The 17,870-nt window shown below is 47.1% G+C and overlaps 1 protein-coding gene across 5 annotated transcripts in view; it reads left to right on the forward strand.

The window, feature by feature from the left end:
• CSMD2 (CUB and Sushi multiple domains 2) overlaps nt 1-17,870 on the forward strand; it is a 697,019-nt gene that overhangs the window by 465,885 nt on the left and 213,264 nt on the right. For all 5 annotated transcript variants that reach the window (XM_070468425.1, XM_070468426.1, XM_070468423.1 and 2 more), the window contains 5 exons: nt 4,766-4,904; nt 5,798-5,985; nt 6,884-7,072; nt 7,262-7,378; nt 17,577-17,792. In XM_070468425.1, the coding sequence (XP_070324526.1) occupies nt 4,766-4,904; nt 5,798-5,985; nt 6,884-7,072; nt 7,262-7,378; nt 17,577-17,792 (849 nt within the window). The remainder of the gene's footprint in view (nt 1-4,765; nt 4,905-5,797; nt 5,986-6,883; nt 7,073-7,261; nt 7,379-17,576; nt 17,793-17,870) is intronic.

The raw sequence follows: 17,870 nt of genomic DNA on the forward strand, positions 1-17,870 counted from the left end.
TTTAGAATCTGGGCACTGGCAGTGCTTATTACCATTCAGTAGGTCCTTGTTTCTAAGCCTTTTCAACAAACAGAGCTAAGAAATATTTTCTAAAAGCTAAAATGCATCATGGGTCCATTTCATTTCAAATGTAAGTGCAGTTTTCTTTTTCTTTGAACTTCCTTGATATCATAGCTGTGTCTACTTTCATTCTTGCTGGTAATCCAAGTTCCCAACACCAATATAGCTTCCCATCCCCTAATATACACCCAAGAGTCTCAGAATTGTAATACCAATGCCACAGACAGCAATATGATTATTGAAAATTGTTTTCATGCCTTTCCCCTCAATTCTTCTTGTCTCTACATCCTACTAGGGATAGACTATCAAATTACTGTGTTTTAAAAATCTCTTTAGTTTCTTTATGTACAATTATGCTACCAACTGATACAGTATTCTATTCATTGATTTTACACTGCTTTTAAGTTTTGAGAAATTGCACATCAAATTTAAATCTTTTTATTGTGGTGTAATTGCTTTACAATGTTGTGTTGGTTCCTGCCATACAGAGAAGGGAATCGGTTGTATGTATACATATATGGGTCCCCCCCTTCTTGAGTCCTCCTCCTGCCAACCCCCATCCCACCCGTCTAGGTCACCACAGAGCCTCGGGCTGAGCTCCATGTGCTATATGCAGGTTCCTGCTATTTTACATCTGAGAGTGTACATGTATCAGTTTCTATCTGCCAAACCATCCCCTCCCCCGCCCACCCCATGTCCACACGTCTGTTCTCTACATCTGCATCTTTATTCTATCTGTCCTGCAAACAGGTTCATCAGTACCATTTTTCTAGATTCCACATATGTCTTCTTTTACTTATGGAAAATATTGACATAATTCCAAAGCTAAACCTCTAAAAGGAGGTGTATTCTAAGAAAGTCCAGCTTCAATCCCTGTCCTTTCTACCCCAACCCCCTCCCTCCATCCATAGGTCATCTTTTGTCTTTGGGTTTTGCACTTTCATTGACCATTAATATGAGCAAATGTGTGTGTGTCTCCTACCCTTGTCTTAGACAAATGGAATCATACCGTACCCTGCTTTTACCACTGTATCTTGCTTTTATTCACTTAATAAAATATTCTGGGGACTACTCCATGATGTTACATAGAATATTCCTCATTCTTGTTTTATAGCTGCATAAATAGTCCATTTTGTTGATTACTCCAATTCATTCAGTCAGCTCCCTATCGCTGAACATTTGGGCTTGTTTCCATTCTTTGGCTATTGTAAATAGTGCTGCCTTATATAGCCTGGTGCATATATGTGTCCTTTCATATTTTTGCCAGTGTACCTTTAGGATGATGGCTGAGACAGTAAAGTCTGCCTGCAATGTAGGAGACCCAGGTTCAATCCCTGGGTTGGGAAGATCCCCTGGAGAAGGAAATAGCAATCCACTGCAGTATTCTTGCCTGGAAAAATCCCATAGATGGAGGAGCCTGGCAGGCTACAGTCCACGGAGTCACAAAGATTCAGACATGACTTAGCAACTACACACACACACACACACACATCTTTGAGATAGAGTTCTAGAAGTCGAGTTGCTAGGTGAGAGAATAAATGACTGAATTTTGCTAGATGCTACCAAATTTCACTGCTTAGGCATTGTGCCCTTTTGCATGTCTAGCTGCACAGTACTAGAATTCCTACTTTCCCTCAGCTTCATGTGTTGTCAGACCTTGCATTTTCCCTACTTGAGGGATGAGAAGTAATTTCTCAGTGTAGTTTTGATTTGTATTTTCTTGGTAAGAGCGAGGTTTAAATCTTGTGAAATGTTAAAGAGACACTGTAGTTAGGAATCCCCCCCCCCCCCCGCCCCGCCCTGCCTAGCAACTGCCACCTTGGGATATGAAGATGAACTAGAGAGAGTGAAGGACTGAATGAATGGAGAGGTTGTTTGCCAAGCACCTAAAGCTGAGAAGAGAGGACTTAGCCAGAGTAATAAAACAGTATAGCAGAGAAAGAAAACAAAATAGTGACCAGCAAAGAAAAGGTTTGAGCTTCCCTCTCTGGAGAGGTTGGGCTTTGTTGATGTATACCACTGCATTGAGAGTAGCCTTGGCAATAGTGGCTCTGTGATCTACGGCTTCCTGCAAAGTAAGTGAGGACATCACAGTCCAGCCGCCAAAGAGGCTGGGCCTGTGCTGAATGGGAGCCAAAAGGGAGACCCCACTCTCTCCTGAGACTCATTACCTGCCTGGGGACACAGGCATATAGCAGTAGGCAGGCCCCTCCCCACCTCCAAGGGCTCTCACAAGTCCTTTTCGAAAGCAGAGGAAAACATTAGTCATTTCAGCGATGTGAGTGGATGGGTTTTGAAAACGGGTTACCCAGGAAATAATAATACCTATGGGCAATTTGTTCTTTCAGTGTTTGATAGAGGTGCTGTGTAATTTCTTGTTTTCTCCAAGCCTCAACTGCCTGGTAATGGGATAATAATCCCTGCCTATAAAATCAGGATAATAATGGTTATCTACCTTTCAGTGTTGCGGTTGTCAGGAGGATAATCCACATTAAGCCCAATGCACAGTAAACTCAATAGCAGTGAGCTCATGCCAGTTGGCTGTGGTTGTCATGCTGTTGTGTGCTGCAGGGGAATTTGGAGACAGAAAATTTGAAGTTAACTGGTGACTCAGTTGGTAAAGAATCTGTCTGCAATGTGGGAGACCTGGGTTCGATTCCTGCGTTGGGAAGATCCCCTGGAGAAGGGAACAGCTACCCACTTCAGTATTCCGGCCTGGAGAATTCCATGGACAAAGGAGCCTGGCAGACTATAGTCCATGTGGTTGCAAAGAGTCGTACATGACTGAGTGACTTTCATTTTCCTGTTCTAACTCTCTTAGCTCTTGATCTACTCTCTTAGCCTCAGTTTTTCCTCTGTAAAATGGGGATAATTTCATGAATGCTGTGCACATTTAAATAAGATAATACACGTGAAAGCAACTAGTATCCTAATCAGCAGTATGAGTTATCTACTATTAACGTCATAATTATTCTTCTTCTTATCTTCTTTGTTAATTGAACTTTCTAATGTAATTTACTGTGAAGAATGCCCGATGATTATTTTAAATTTCTCAGAAGGGTTCTAGAATTGAGAGAGGAAAGATGTGGTACACTTGGCTATTATTTTATGAGTCTGATTACTTGGGGAAATCTGCAAAAAAAAATACTTGCAAACATAGGAGTGCTGTGTAGCTCTTTATCCCCTTTCCTTTCCAGTCTTGTTCAGCACATTTTGGCAGCTGGTAGCACCATGGTAAGGGGAGCCTAAGGAAGCAGAGTTTCTTTTAAAATGAGGAGGCGGTTTAGGGTAAAATCTCTGGATTTATTCTGTCTTCCTAGGTCTGAATCCAAGCTCTTCCACTTGCTAATCCTAGTTAGTTAGCAAGGCCTAGTTACTTAATCTCCTTAAGGCTCCGCTTCCTTAGCTGTAGAATAGAGAAAAGAATATCACCCTCCTCTCAGGGTTGGTGTTTTGTGAAGAGTGAACATAGACTTGAGACTCAGTGTATAACACTCAGCCCGTGGCCGTGATGGTGACAGCAGGAGCAGCTTTGGTGCTGGTCGTGATCAACATCCTCATCATCGGTCTCAGGGAGGGAGGTGTCTTATCAGGGTGGTTGATGTTAGACTGTGCTATCAAATAAACTCAGAATCTCAGTGGCTTAAAGACAGGGCTTCCATGCTCACACAGGCTATGCAGGCTACATGTGTAACCTGGGTCGTGGGACTCTACTCCTCAAGGTCACTTAGAGGCCCAGCTGACAGGACTTCTGTCGAGACCGTCACTTTCACAGTCACAAGCTGCAGATCACACTGGCTCTTCATGTTCCCACTTGGACATGACACACATCATTTTGGCCCTCGATTGATTGGTCAAGGCAGTCACATGACCTTGCCTAACCCAAAGGGTGGACCATGAAGGCCAACCATGTGGCCAGAAGGTGGCGCCCTGGACGAGCTCTAATCACCATCTCAGAACCGAGGGTCTGACTTCGGGAAAAGGCAGGAGTGATGGGAAAGGTGGGAGAGAGTGGGAAGACGGATGGAGAGAGACTGGGGGCTGAGATGACAGGTTTGCAAGCTCAGAGCCAGCTGTGAAGTGTGCCTGGACCCTGTGGGCCTTGTGGTTTGCCTGCCATGACTGTGAGCATGCTTCCATCCACTCACTTATTCATTCAAGCCGCAGTCCCTGAGTGTTCCACCTGTGTTCCAAGCACGAGGCTATGGGCTGAGGACTCCGAGTTGTTCAAAACAAATAACACGGCCCCTGCCCTTGGGGAGCTCGCAGTGGAGTGGACCGTGCAAGGCTCTGCGCTGAGCTTGGGGCTCTGACCGCGGTCTAGGGCCAGCGCTGTGTGTGCGGGGCAGGGGCCAGGCTCATGCTTCTGTCAGAGGCCTGATAATTGAGTTAAGAACAAAGAAAGAACCACTGTGACCCAAATATTAGCTGTACTTCAACCCTTCTAGAATGGCAGAGGACTTTGTTTAAAGGATTCTTTTCATTCCTTCCCTCCGGCCTTTCATAAAATTCCAAGTGATGTAAGTGGACATATCCATAAAAGTCCCAAAAGACAGAACTCACAGTTTAGATGGTTTATATAATTCTCCATTTAAAAAAAAAAAAACAAAAAACAATACTTGCTGGCAGACACATTTTATAGAGAGACTTTTCTTTATTCATTTGTTTCCCCAAGAAAACTGCTGTCTCCCTTCTTTCCCCCCAGCTCCCTGCGGTGGTCATCTGACTTCGCCCAGTGGCACCATCTTGTCTCCTGGCTGGCCTGGCTTCTACAAGGATGCCCTGAGCTGTGCCTGGGTGATCGAAGCCCAGCCAGGCTACCCCATCAAAATCACCTTCGACAGGTGCCTGTAACCACAGCCTGGGCGGTGGGGGTGAGGGGTGATAGCTCTGCTGTGGGGTGGCAGGGAAGTGGGGATGGGGGGTGACCAGCACCGATGCTGCAAGGTCAGCAAGGTCAGAGGGCCCTGGAGCTCTGCTCTGGGCAGGGACAGGCTGCACTGGCTTTGCTCTTGGCCTTGGTTCAGAAGTGGGGTTTGTGCCATTTAGGGGACTCTTAGCATCCAAAGAGCACCACCCTGACATTTTCAGTGTGGGAAGGTGGGCTTCCTCACCTCTGACCCAAATCCTGCTCACGTGGCCCACTTCTCCTCCCAGCCTGGTGCTGCCCCGCCACCCAAGTATGAATGTAAACTCCTTCTAGACAAACCTTCCAAGGCCCAGAGTGGCAGTCGCAAACTTTACTGTGAAGGGCCACATGGGAAATATTTTAGGTTTTATGGGACACTTGCAGATATCTGTTGCATAGTCTTTGCTTAAAAAAAAAAAATAAATAACTTCTTTATAAATGCAAAAACCATTCTTGGCCCTTAGGCCATACAAAAACAGCTCTAGACCAGATTTGACCCTGGGGCTGTAGTTGGCTGACCCCTGGCCTGGAACATTCTGACTCCCATGAGGCAAAGCACTGTACCTCTAGCTCTGAAGACGGGTCACTGCCCAGGCCGCAGAGAAGTTGGGGAGAGCTGCGTCCAACCACAGGAGAAGGAGGAGGAAGGTTCAGCACAGTAGGGAGGGTGCTCCCGCACCTCCAGTGAACATGTGCAGATTATATTAAGATACCCCAACCTGCCAAAACCCAGTTGTTCTGCTGCCCTGGGTCAAGCAGGGCCTCTTGTCATTTGCAAATTCATGAGCCTTGGGTTTCTCAAGAAGTCTTCGTCTCCATCTTCGGCAGATTTAAAACCGAGGTCAACTACGACACCCTGGAGGTGCGAGATGGAAGGACGTACTCGGCGCCCTTGATTGGGGTTTACCATGGCACCCAGGTCCCCCAGTTCCTCATCAGCACCAGCAACTATCTCTACCTCCTCTTCTCCACCGACAAGAGTCACTCAGACATCGGCTTCCAGCTCCGCTATGAGAGTGAGTCTCAGGGCGGCAGTGATGGGGCCGCTGGGTGCCGGGGAGGACTCAGGGCTGAGCTCTGGCAGGAGGACCCGCTTGGCCGCGTCCCCGGGGCGTTCTCAGTTAGGCTGTGCTCCTCAGGAGGTCCTCCTTGCTCTCAGCATCTCTCAGAGCTCAACGTCAGAAAGAATGAAAGGTCCCCTTCTGTGTGCAGATGACTGGGCGCCAGCCTGCTGGGCACCCCGGGAAGAGTGCTTGACGGATGGTGATGTTGAAGTGAGATGTCATCTCACGCTCCCTCACCCTCTGCCATCGCCTGCGTTCATCGCTGGTGCCTCAATTGAAAGAGATTTCTTCTTCTTTTTTTTTGGGGGGGGGGTCAAAATAAGGCTGATATATCCACATTAATATCAGACAAAGTCAATTTTATTTTATTGTTTTAAAGCTTTTCTTTTGCATGGGGATATAGCCGATTAACAATGTTGCGATAGAATCAGGTGAACAACAAAGGGACTCAGCCATGCATACACACATATCCATTCCGAAAGAGGCTGTTGATTGAGTTCTTTGCAGACCACGGTAGAAAGCTATGGCTGAGAGCACCAGGAGGAGAGGGTTGTTTTCTTACCTGTGATCCTATCTGTAACCCTTAGCATGGTGTCCAGGCCATGCGTTCACCCCGCTGATGTTTACTGAATGGGTGATGAACAAACGAATGATTGCAGCCAGCTGGTTTTCCCTGACAGATGGGTCTTCAGATACCCTCACCCAGGACCGACAGCCACATTTGAGGAGGGGGCAGATGAAGCTCCAGGCTTCTCTCAGTTAGGACTCCCTCCCTCCATTTGTGAGTCAGCTGGGCCCCCCCTGTGCTTGCAGGAAACTGTCTGTTGCAGCCGTGGGCTCTCTTTTCCAGCTATCACGCTGCAGTCGGACCACTGTCTGGATCCAGGGATCCCCGTCAATGGGCAGCGTCATGGGAACGACTTCTACGTGGGCGCCCTGGTGACCTTCAGCTGCGACTCGGGCTACACGCTGAGCGACGGGGAGCCGCTGGAGTGCGAACCCAACTTCCAGTGGAGTCGGGCCCTGCCCAGCTGTGAAGGTGAGCCCCGCCCGGAGGGGGCGCCGACGTCGAGGCGCCTTTTCTGCCGCGAAACCCAGGCGCGGACTCCAAGACCCTGTCAGTGAGGAGCGGGGGCTTGGGCAAGAGGCGGGCTAGGACCCTGGGGGAGCTCTGGGGGAGGCTCCCGGGGCCACCTCAGTCTTCCGTGTCCTTTTCCCTCCTCTCCAGCTCTCTGCGGCGGCTTCATTCAAGGCTCCAGTGGGACCATCTTGTCACCTGGGTTCCCTGACTTCTACCCCAACAACTTGAACTGCACCTGGATTATCGAAACATCACATGGCAAGGGTGAGTGTCCAGGCCCATGGCAGGCGTTGGGATGCGACATGGTCAGGGCCTAAGATCCCCAGGTCCGGATGGCCTCCTTGAGGCTCTCCTTCTATAGAGACCTCTGGGCTTCGTCTGGATTTTTCTCACCAACCAGAAAACTCTCAGAACATTCCTATCTCTTCGAATCACAGAACTCATCCTCTAGCAAATATTTTTCAAACCTAAAAATCTCTATTCTGCAAGAGATCTTAAAGAATACCAGCTCTCAAACCCTACTTAATGAGGGAATCTTCTCTATATTATTGCCTACAAGAGAGCAACACACCCTCTGTGTGAACACCCCCGGTGGTAGAGAGGTGGCCAGCCCACTCAGCAGAGGGGTACCTGTTCTCGTTTTCTGATAGACCTGACCCCTCCTGATAACCTGAGACTGAGTTCCTTATACCGAGTGCTGATGGAACATAGGCTGCTTCTGCTCCCTGCTGTTCACACCCAATCTTCAGATACTGTCTGGAACCATCCTCTTCTCACAGAACTCACACTATTCCTCAGATGAGTGTTTTTATGTTTTTAACCAGTCCAGTCGGGCCTATTGCCCCACCTTCCCTGACATAAATGACTCTTGGGAGCCCAAGTTCAAAGTAAGATGCTGGCTATAAATAAACATTAATTATTATACTCTTTTATTCAGCAAATATTTTTTGTTTGGGGGTTTTTTTTTGGGGGGGTGGACTTAAAACAGCAGAAATTTATTCATTGCACATTATTCCAGTCTCTCTTCAGCAAATATTGATTGAATGCCCCCTGTGTGGTCGATGCTGGGGCTGGGAATATACACTAATCAGGCAGATATGACTTCTACCCTCAGAAGCTTCCTCTGACGTCCACGGTTCTCTGCAGTTTGGCAAATACTCCAATGTTAGGCCCTACCCTAGAGGTTTAGATTTTCTACTTTGGAGGTGGAAACCGGGCAGCTATGTTTTAGGACACCTCACTGCTAACTAACTGTGATTCATGTCCTTAAATAAGAACCTCTGATCTAGAAAAATTAAATTTAGAAAAGTCAAGAAAAAATTTAAAGGGAAGAGTAACTTCCAGATATTAAAATGTTGTTATGGGCTCAAATAATTTTAATGATGCAGTATAAATATAGGAACGGACACACAAATCAGTGGGGAGAATAAAGATCCAGAAATAGATTCCCCTGTGTCTGTGCATGTGTGTGTGTGACACAGAGAGTGCGAGTATGTGTGTGTGTGAGAGAGAGAGACAGTCTAGTGTATGATTAATGTGTCATTTCCAATCCATTAAAGAGAGGATGGATTTTTTAATAAATGGTTTTGAAACAGTGGGCTTAACCCATTTGGAAAAAAGAAAAAACCAAATCATACCTCACATATTTAACCACAAATTCTAGTAATAGAAAGATATGAAAGTCTAACCTCAGGTGGGACATACTTGAAAAACAGCAGCAAAAGTAGACTCCATAAAGGCATAGACTGTTATGTTTGATTAAATGACACTTTAAATGCATTTAGGGTTTTTTTTAAAAGATAAATGTATAAATATTTAAAATATTAATATAAAAATATTTAAATAGTTAATGAACAAAAATATGTGCAACCTATGTAATCATCTAAGGACCACCAGCCTGGTATAAAAAGAGCTCTTAAAATTTTTAAGAAAAATACACCCCCAAAAAAAAATACACCTGATCTACAGGTCTGTGGTGGTTGTTGTTCAGTTGCTCAGTCATGTCCAACTTTTCGTGACCCATGGGCTGCAGCACACCAGGCTTCCCTGTCCTTCACCGTCTCCCAGAGTTTACTCAAGCTCATGTCCATTGAATCAGTGATGCCATCCAACCGTCTCATCCTCTGTCGCCCTCTTCTCCTTCTGCCTTCTGTCTTTCCCAGTGTCAGGGTCTTTTCCAATGAGTTGACTCTTCACATCAGGTGGCCAAAGCATTGGAGCTTCACCTTCAGCATCTGTCCTTCCAATGAATATTCAGGGTTGATTTCCTTTAGGATTGATTGGTTTAATCTCCTTGCTGTTCAAGGGACTCTCGGGAGTCTTCTCCAACACCGCAGTTCAAAAGCATCAATTCTTTGGCACTCAGCCTTCTTTATGGCCGAACTCTCACATCCATACAGGACTACTGGAAGAACCATAAGTTTAACTACATGGACTTTTGTTGGCAAAGTGACGTCTCTGCTTTTTAATATGCTGTCCAGGTTTGTCATAGCTTTTCTTCCAAGGAGCAAGCATCTTATAATTTCCTGGCTGCAGTCACCATACACAGCAATTTTGGAGTCCAAGAAAATAGTTTGTCACTATTTCCATTGTTTCCCCATCTATTTGTCATGAAGTGATGGGACTAGATGCCTTCGTTTTTTGAATGTTGAGTTTTAAGCCAGCTTTTTCACTCTCCTCTTTCATCTTCATCAAGAGCTCTTTAGTCCCTCTTTGCTTTCTGCCCTAAGGGTGGTGTCATCTGCATATCTGAGGTTATTGATATGGCAAAGCTATCAACTGACAATTCATAACAGAAGAAATACAAATGAATAGACCTCAACCCCACTAACAATTTTAAAAGTGCATCTTCACCCAGTAACAAAATGCCATGTCTCTTTGCAAGTCAACAGAGAACATCATAACAGTGTGGGGACCATGAGGAGACAGGCATACTATTCTTTGGTGCCAATGTTTTGTGAAACTATTCAGACTTTCCAGAGGATGATTAAGCAGTGAATCAAAAGCCTTAAGAACATATGTGGCCTCTACCCAGCAGTTCTACTTCTTGGAATTTATCTCAAGAAAATAAATGAACTTTATATCAAGACTTAGCTACAAAGATGTGCCCTAAAACACTTTATTCATTGAAAAAAAAGAAAAACTAGTCACTACTTAGATGTTCATCAGTAAGGAAACATTAAGTCGATGTATGGTATAGCCAAATAATAAAAAATTACCATGCAACTAAAGGAATGGTGTGAAAGAATATTTAAAAATCTATAGAAGTGTGTGCAATACATTATTGACTAAATAAAGAGGTTTGCCAAAATAATATATTTAGTTTATAAAAAAATTATCAAGGATATGTACAGAGAAAAAATAGCCTGAAAAGCTATGCCCCCAAAGGTTAATACTAGTTGACTCTTATTTTCATCTTTTGACCTTTTCCTAATTTTGAACAATAAATATATATCCCATGTAAACTATACTATTGGTATTTAAAAAGAAAATTTGAAAAAATAATCACATAGTATAAAAATGGCCCACATCAAAAAAAAAAAAAAATCTTTAAAAAAAGGGGAGGACTTCCCAGGTGGTCTAATGGTTAAGATTTTGCCTTCCAATGCAGGGGGCATGGGTTCAATCCCTGGTCAGGGAGCTAAGATTCCACATGCCTGGTGGCCAAAAAAAACAACAAAACATAAAACAGAAGCAACATTGTAGCAAATTAAGTGAATACTAGAAAAATGGTCCACATCAAAAAGAAAAATCTTTAAAAGAAAAGTCACATATAATCCCACCGGATCTATTTAACAACTTTGCTACCTTACCTCAGTCGGTAAAGAATCCACCTGCAATGCAGGAGATCCCAGTTCTATTCCTGGGTTGGGAAGATCCCCTTGGAGAAGGGAAAGGCTACCCACTCCAGTATTCTGGCCTGGAAAATTCCATGGACTGTATAGTCCATGGGGTCACAAAGAGTCTGACCTGACTGAGCAACTTTCACTTTGCTGATGGATAAGTCTGCCTGCAGTGCGGGAGACTTGGGTTCAATCCCTGGGTCAGGAAGATTCCCTGGAGAAGAAAATGGCAAACCACTCCAGTATTCTTGCCTGGAAAATCCCATGGAAGGAGGAGCCTGGCAGGCTACAGTCCATGGGGTCGCAAACAGTCAGACACAACTGAGCAACCTCACTTTTTAGTAGGCCTGATGTAGCCAGGATTAAGATGGCCTGGAGCTTCTTGGCCAAGACAGGACCCCCCAGCAGTCAGGGCGAGGTGGTACTGGCCCCTTCTCTCCAGGGTGTTATTCCCAAGGAGAGGGGGGATGGTGGAGGCAGTGTCCTTGTTCATCCTGCAGAGCTGTCTCCACCAATCCTGGTTCAGAGTTGACCATTGTCAGAGCCAGAAGCTACTCTGGGGCATCAAGAGAGAAAGAAAGGTGGTCCCGCTGTGATCTCTAGAGGAATGACCCCCTATAGTCCTGATCCTCTCTGCGTCTGATGTCTGTAATTATAGGGGTATATATTCCTCTCCGCCTTTCTTTTTTGTAACAATTATTTTTATTGGAATATAATTTTTTACACTGTTGTGTTCATTTCTGCTGTACAATGAAGTGAATCAATTATATGTACACATATATTCCTTCCCTCTTAGGTCTCCCAGCACCCCCCAATCCCATCCCGTTAGGTCATCACAGAGCACTGAGCTGAGGTCCCTGTGATACAGCAGGTTGCCACTAGCTGTCTGTTTTGCACATGGTGGTGTATATATGTCAATCCTAATCTCCCAATTCATCCCACCCTCCCCTTCCTCTCTGTGTCCACATGTCCATTCTCTGCATCTGCATCTCTATTCCTGCCCTGGAAATAGGTCCATCAGTACCATTTTTCTAGATACCATGTATATGCATTAATAGACAATATTTGTTTTTCTTTTTCTGACTTACTTCACTCTGTTTGACAGACTCTAGGTCCATCCATGCCTCTATGTGTGTTTTTGCTTAGAAGTTAACACAGTTCAACAAATTTTTAACAAATGCGCTTACTGTGGGTTCTAGACAGACACAGTGGAGCAGGCCCTGTGGCACTGCCTGCCTTGTGGTTTAGTGGCAGAGATCCAGCCTGAGAGCCCTCTTAATAGATTATGCCCAATGCTGGGATAGAGCAGACAGAGGTAGGAAAAAGTCGGAGGCTAAGCCAGGGGTTAGGCAGGAGTCCTGGAGTTGAGACTTATGCCTGTCTCCAAGGGTGAAGAGGAATTAGCTAGGATCATCAAGAGGTCACTAGCATATAACCAGGTCACTTCTTCCTTAGAACCATGAAAAGCATCACCAAACCCTTAGCACTGAGCCCCAAATGGTGAAATAGCTAGCGTGGCCCTTACGGCCCTGGTTTTACCTTTCTCAGCCTCCTTGTGAGCCCTCTAAAAAATCAAGATCTAGCTAGGCTTTCATTGTCCTCTAGAGCAGGGGTCTCCAACCTCCAGGATCTAATGCCTGATGCTCTGAGGTGAGGCTGATATAACAATAATAGAAATAAAATGTACAATAAATATAATGCACTTAAATCAGCCTGAAACTATCCGCACACTGGTCTGTGGAAAAATTGTCTACCACAAAACCAGTCCCTGGTGCCAAAAAGGTTGGGGGAGGCTGTTCTAGAGCTTTGCACAATGAGGCACTTTTCTTCTGTAACACTTCCTCTCCCCACACCATCTCCAGCATTCCCCTCGTGTGGCCAACTCCTTCATCCTTCTGAGGAGCCTTCCAGACCCTCTGCCCCCAGCCCTGGATCTGAGGGGGCTCCCTCCGATGGGCCACCACGTCATCCTTTTTTTTCCCAACTTCAGTCTTCACTCCCCCTGTACGGAACTTACATCTTCATCATCCGTCTCCCAGACTGACTCTGAGCTCTTTCAGAGACATGTCTGCCTTGTTTCCTGCGGTTTCTCCAGCTGCTGGCTTGATGCCTGGCACAGAAGAAACTCAAGAAATAGCTCTATGAATTGAATTAAACTGAGCTCAGACCCTTCCCAGAGGGCAGGCACCCCTCAGGCTCTGCTTGTAACAGTATCTCCAGTTAACAGACCTATGAGCCTGCTGACTCTTGATTGCTCCCCGCCAGTAAAAGCACAACTGGGGAACTCAAAGCTCTGTGAAATTCAGGATTGTTCAACTTGCCACATGCCCAGCCCAAGGGAAGAGCCAGTTCAGGAGTCCAGATAACATGTCCTCGCTAAGATCCCGGGATGGACATCTTTTAACCCACAAGACTATCTGGAAGTCAGATGAACTGAGCACAGAGAATGCCTACTGTGTGCTAAGAACTGTGCTGTGGGCTTTGCAGGTGCTGCCCCAAGGGTTCCTCTCTCCAGGGATTAAATGTCACCTAAAGGTACTGAGCAACTGAACTGAACTGAAGGTACAGAGCAATGTTGGCCCAAACCTTTCTTTTCTTCATTGTTGTTCAGTCACTAAATCATGTCTGACTCTTCATGACTCCTTGGACTACAGCACACCAGGCTTCCCTGTCCTTCACCATCTCCCAGAGTTGCTCAAGCTCATGTCCATTGAGTTGGTGATGCCATCCAACCATCTCATCCTCTGTTGCCCCTTCTCCTCTGCCCTCAATCTTTCCCAGCAACAGGGTTTTTTCCAATGAGTCGGCTGTTTGTATCAAGTGGCCAAGGTTTTGGAGCTTCAGCTTCAGCGTCAGTCCTTCCAGTGGATATTCAGGGTTGATTTCCTTTAGGATCGAGTGATTTGATGTCCTTGCTCTCCAAGAGACTCTCAAGAGTCTTCTCCAGCACCACAGTTTGAAAGCATCAATTCTTTGGTATTCAGCCTTCTTTATGGTCCAACTCTCACATCCATACATGATTACTGGAAAAACCATAGCTTTGTCTGCACCCTTTGTCGGCAAAGTGATGTCTCTGCTTTTTTATAATTATTGATAAATTTATTAGGATGACATATCTCATAAATGAGGTCTAAGGAAAAGGAAGAATATACTAAAAAGTACTGAGACTTCCTATGTATGTATATGTACACATATTTTCAAATTGGAAAATTATAATTATCTAACACTTTCAAATTAGACTGCTTTTTAACATATCAGACTATATTAACTGGCACATATTTTTGCATCCCAGACCTTTCCACTGATAGATGAGCTTTGGATCCAGCTCTGCCCTCCTCCAGACCTGCTCCTCTCCCACCACCCTGCTTTCTGCTCCAGTGAGAGGTGGTTGTCCTTCACACAATTCTGCATGGTTCACTCCAGTGGAGTCTTCGTTTGAGTGTGCTTCTGTCACACCAAATCTGGATTCAGACTCCAACACTGCCTCTCTATTTCTGTGACAATGTCTTCATTTTCACACAATAGCTGAAGGAGCCCCGAGCGGTCAACACAGCTGGGAAAGCCAGGGGTTTCATCTCAGCTGTTTACTCATCCTTAGGATGCCTGCCAAGTGTTCCTCCTTTGGAGGGACTGTATTTGCACGCTCGAGAAACAGAGAGAAAGCACAGTGCTTAATTCAGCTTCATTTCCGCCCGTTACTGTGTCTGACCCGGCCTCCACGCAGCCCTCTGTTCCACCAAGCCTCTTGCCAAGCTCTGCAGAAGGAGCATGGTCTTCTCGTATGCACACATGTTTACGTGTCAGGAGTACAGGATACCTGCAAGCACACGTGCCCATGGGACTCCATGCATGCTTACTTCCCTCATGTCACAGACTGTGACCGCTGTGACGCCTTCCCAACCCCGGGGGCACAGTCACCCACTCTCCCTCTGTGCCCCCGCTCTGGATCCTCACTGTTGTTGTGTCTGTCTCCTCCCCTAGGCTGGGAGATCTTTCTCAGTGCCTGGCACAGATCTGGCACTTAGCAGGCACTCGAGATCTCTTTCTTTAAGATTTATTTATTGGTCATTGCTGCGTGCAGACTTTCTCCAGTTGTGGCAAGCAGGGGCTACTCTTTGTTACAATATGTGGGCTTCTCATTGCAGCGGCTTCTCTTGTTGTGGAGCCCGGCTCTGGGTGCACACACTTCAGTAGCTGTAGGACATGGGCTCAGTAGTTGCAGCTCTCGGGCTCTGGAGCCCTGGCTCACTAGTTTTGGTACACGGGCTCAGCTGCTGTGCAGTTGTGTGGGATCTTCCTGGACCAGGAGTCAAATTATCCTCCCTTGCCTTACAAGGCAGATTCTTGACCACTGGACCACCAGGGAAGCCCAGGATCTATTTCTTTGGGTAAATAGATCGATGGATGCATGTCAGCTGCCTGCGCACAGGACATTTACAAACTGCTTCCCTGGTCCACCACCTCTACGAGGGTCTGTTCCCCCAACCCCCGCCTGTAGAATCCCCAGTCCTCTGTATCGCCAGTTTCTATCAACATAGAGGCAAAGTAATGAAAACATCTAAAATGCTTTAGCATGAAGACCTTGCATCTAACCACCATTTATCCTGAACATGTCAGTCATTATCTAGAGAAGTATTCCTCACACTTGTATGTACCTCCACATCTCTTGGAGGATCTTGTTAGCGTGCGGATGCTGATTCAGGACATCTGAGATGGAGGCCGAGATTCTGCATTTCCGACAAGCTCCCAGGAGATGCCCAGGCTGCTGAGGTCCATGGACTTTGAACAGCACATGGGTGCAACATAACTTGCCTCCCCAAGTTCCTGCCCTAGCACATCCATGGGATGTATTCCCATAGGCACACTCGCTCGTGGGCGGACATGCATTGTACATCCATCCACCCAAACCCAGCTGCTGTCTGGACAAGTTCAAGCATTGCTCTAGGTGCTAAGATCCTGCTGCTCTGTTACCTTGCTCACCTCCTGGCCCCTCCCACCACCTGCTCCCCCCGCCCCAGACACCGCCACGCACCCACCTTCGACTCTTTTCATCACAGGAGAAGCTGCATCCTGGGGTGGTTTATCGCACAGCCTCTGCCACCAGATTGCCTCAGTTCAGAACCCAGCTTTCCCACTTACAAGGTTGGGTGACCTTGGACAAATGATTTCATTGTTTTGTGCCTCGGTTTCCTGGGGTGTAACATGGAGATGAGAAGAATCGTACTCATGTTGGAGGGTTAGTAGCAGGATGAAATTTTTTTTTGTATCTTCCCTTCCCATTGATAGGGGCCCACTACAGAGCAACTCAGAACAGTGACACACACATGCTTAGGGCTGAAATTTACTCTCATTAGTGGCTCTCAGCCCCTCCCCCTCAGTGGATGTCCCCCCGCTTCTCCCTCTTGGGTGGCCGCCTGGCCCCTCCCTGACCCTTCCTCTTCCTCCGGCTTCCAATCTCCCCTTCTCTGATGACCGCCCTGCCCATCTCCCTTCCTCTTCATGTTTGGGGGTAGCACCTGTTTGCCAGTGACCCCAGATCTACTGCTGTAGTCCGACCTTAACCCTGAACTCTAAGTTTGTACGTCCAGTTCCCTCCTGCTAGCTTGTGCTGCTTGAGTGCTGACCGAGCAGGGTGTTCAAAGCCAGAGTCATTACCCTTCCACCACCTGCTCTTCTTCCTACGTGTCCAGCCCCGGGTCACAAAAGACATCACTGTCCTTCAGGTCAAGACCCTCCCTTCACCCCTTCACTCCTCTGTTGCCTCTGATCCGTGTCCACCTCGCCTCCTGTGTCCCGTGTCCCTTTCCTGCTCTTGTCCCCTTGGCCGGCCCCCATCCACTCTCCCCGCTCAGTGCGTGGCTGACATCCTTCTAACTGTTCTCTCTGCCTCCTCTCGCTCCACTTCCTCCTTCTCGTAGCCACCAACATCTTGCTAATCTGAAATCTAGTACACGCTGGATAGGATAGGCCCTCAACTCCTCTCGAAAAATATCCAGTCCGGCCCCAGAGAGCCTACTGTCCTGCTCCTCTTCTGGATATTCCTTGCTGAGTACGTCCAACAGCACCGCCTGGCTCACCAAGCCCTGGAATCCACGGAGGCTCTGTCCCCTGCCTGGGGCACCCTCTTCCCTCTTAGCCGGTTAATTCCCCTGCCTCCTTTTAAGACCCAAAACAGAATACTCATTCTTTAGTGAGGCCATCCTGCCTTTCCCTCTTTCCCTTCTGTCCCCCAATGCAATCTGATCTATACTGATGACAGTGTTGGTCACTCTGCACAGTAGCTCAATCCCCTTGCACCCACCTAGCCCTGAATCCTAGCCCATAGGAGACACCCAACGATATATGAAAACCTGTTGACTGAATGAACGACCTAACTATAAATCTCCCTTTCACACTGGGACAAGCCTGAAGCAGAGTCCTCCTCCCTGAGTGGGCCTGTGGGCAAGGGCGTGTCCGGCTCACCTGGGTCCTTCACTCAGGTTGGCCTGTGCCTGTTGCTGCTTAGACCTCTGCACATCATAGATGTTAACAAACGGGAATGTTCCTGCAGACCCCGGCGTGCAGCCGGGCCCCTCCAGCCCTCTCGCCGTTGCCCCTCTGACCCTCTGCTCTCCCGGCAGGTGTGTTCTTCACTTTCCACACCTTCCACCTGGAGAGCGGCCACGACTACCTCCTCATCACGGAGAACGGCAGCTTCACCCAGCCCCTGCGGCAGCTGACGGGCTCGCGGCTGCCGGCCCCCATCAGCGCCGGGCTCTATGGCAACTTCACCGCCCAGGTCCGCTTCATTTCCGATTTCTCTATGTCCTACGAAGGCTTCAACATCACCTTCTCAGGTACAGCACTTGAGGGTCCCTCGGGCGAAGAGGGCACTGTGTGCCCGCCCCCACCCCACCCCTACTGCCAGCCTCTGG

Source organism: Odocoileus virginianus, chromosome 5 (genome assembly GCF_023699985.2).
Source record: "Odocoileus virginianus isolate 20LAN1187 ecotype Illinois chromosome 5, Ovbor_1.2, whole genome shotgun sequence".
NCBI classification, from domain to species: domain Eukaryota; kingdom Metazoa; phylum Chordata; class Mammalia; order Artiodactyla; family Cervidae; genus Odocoileus; species Odocoileus virginianus.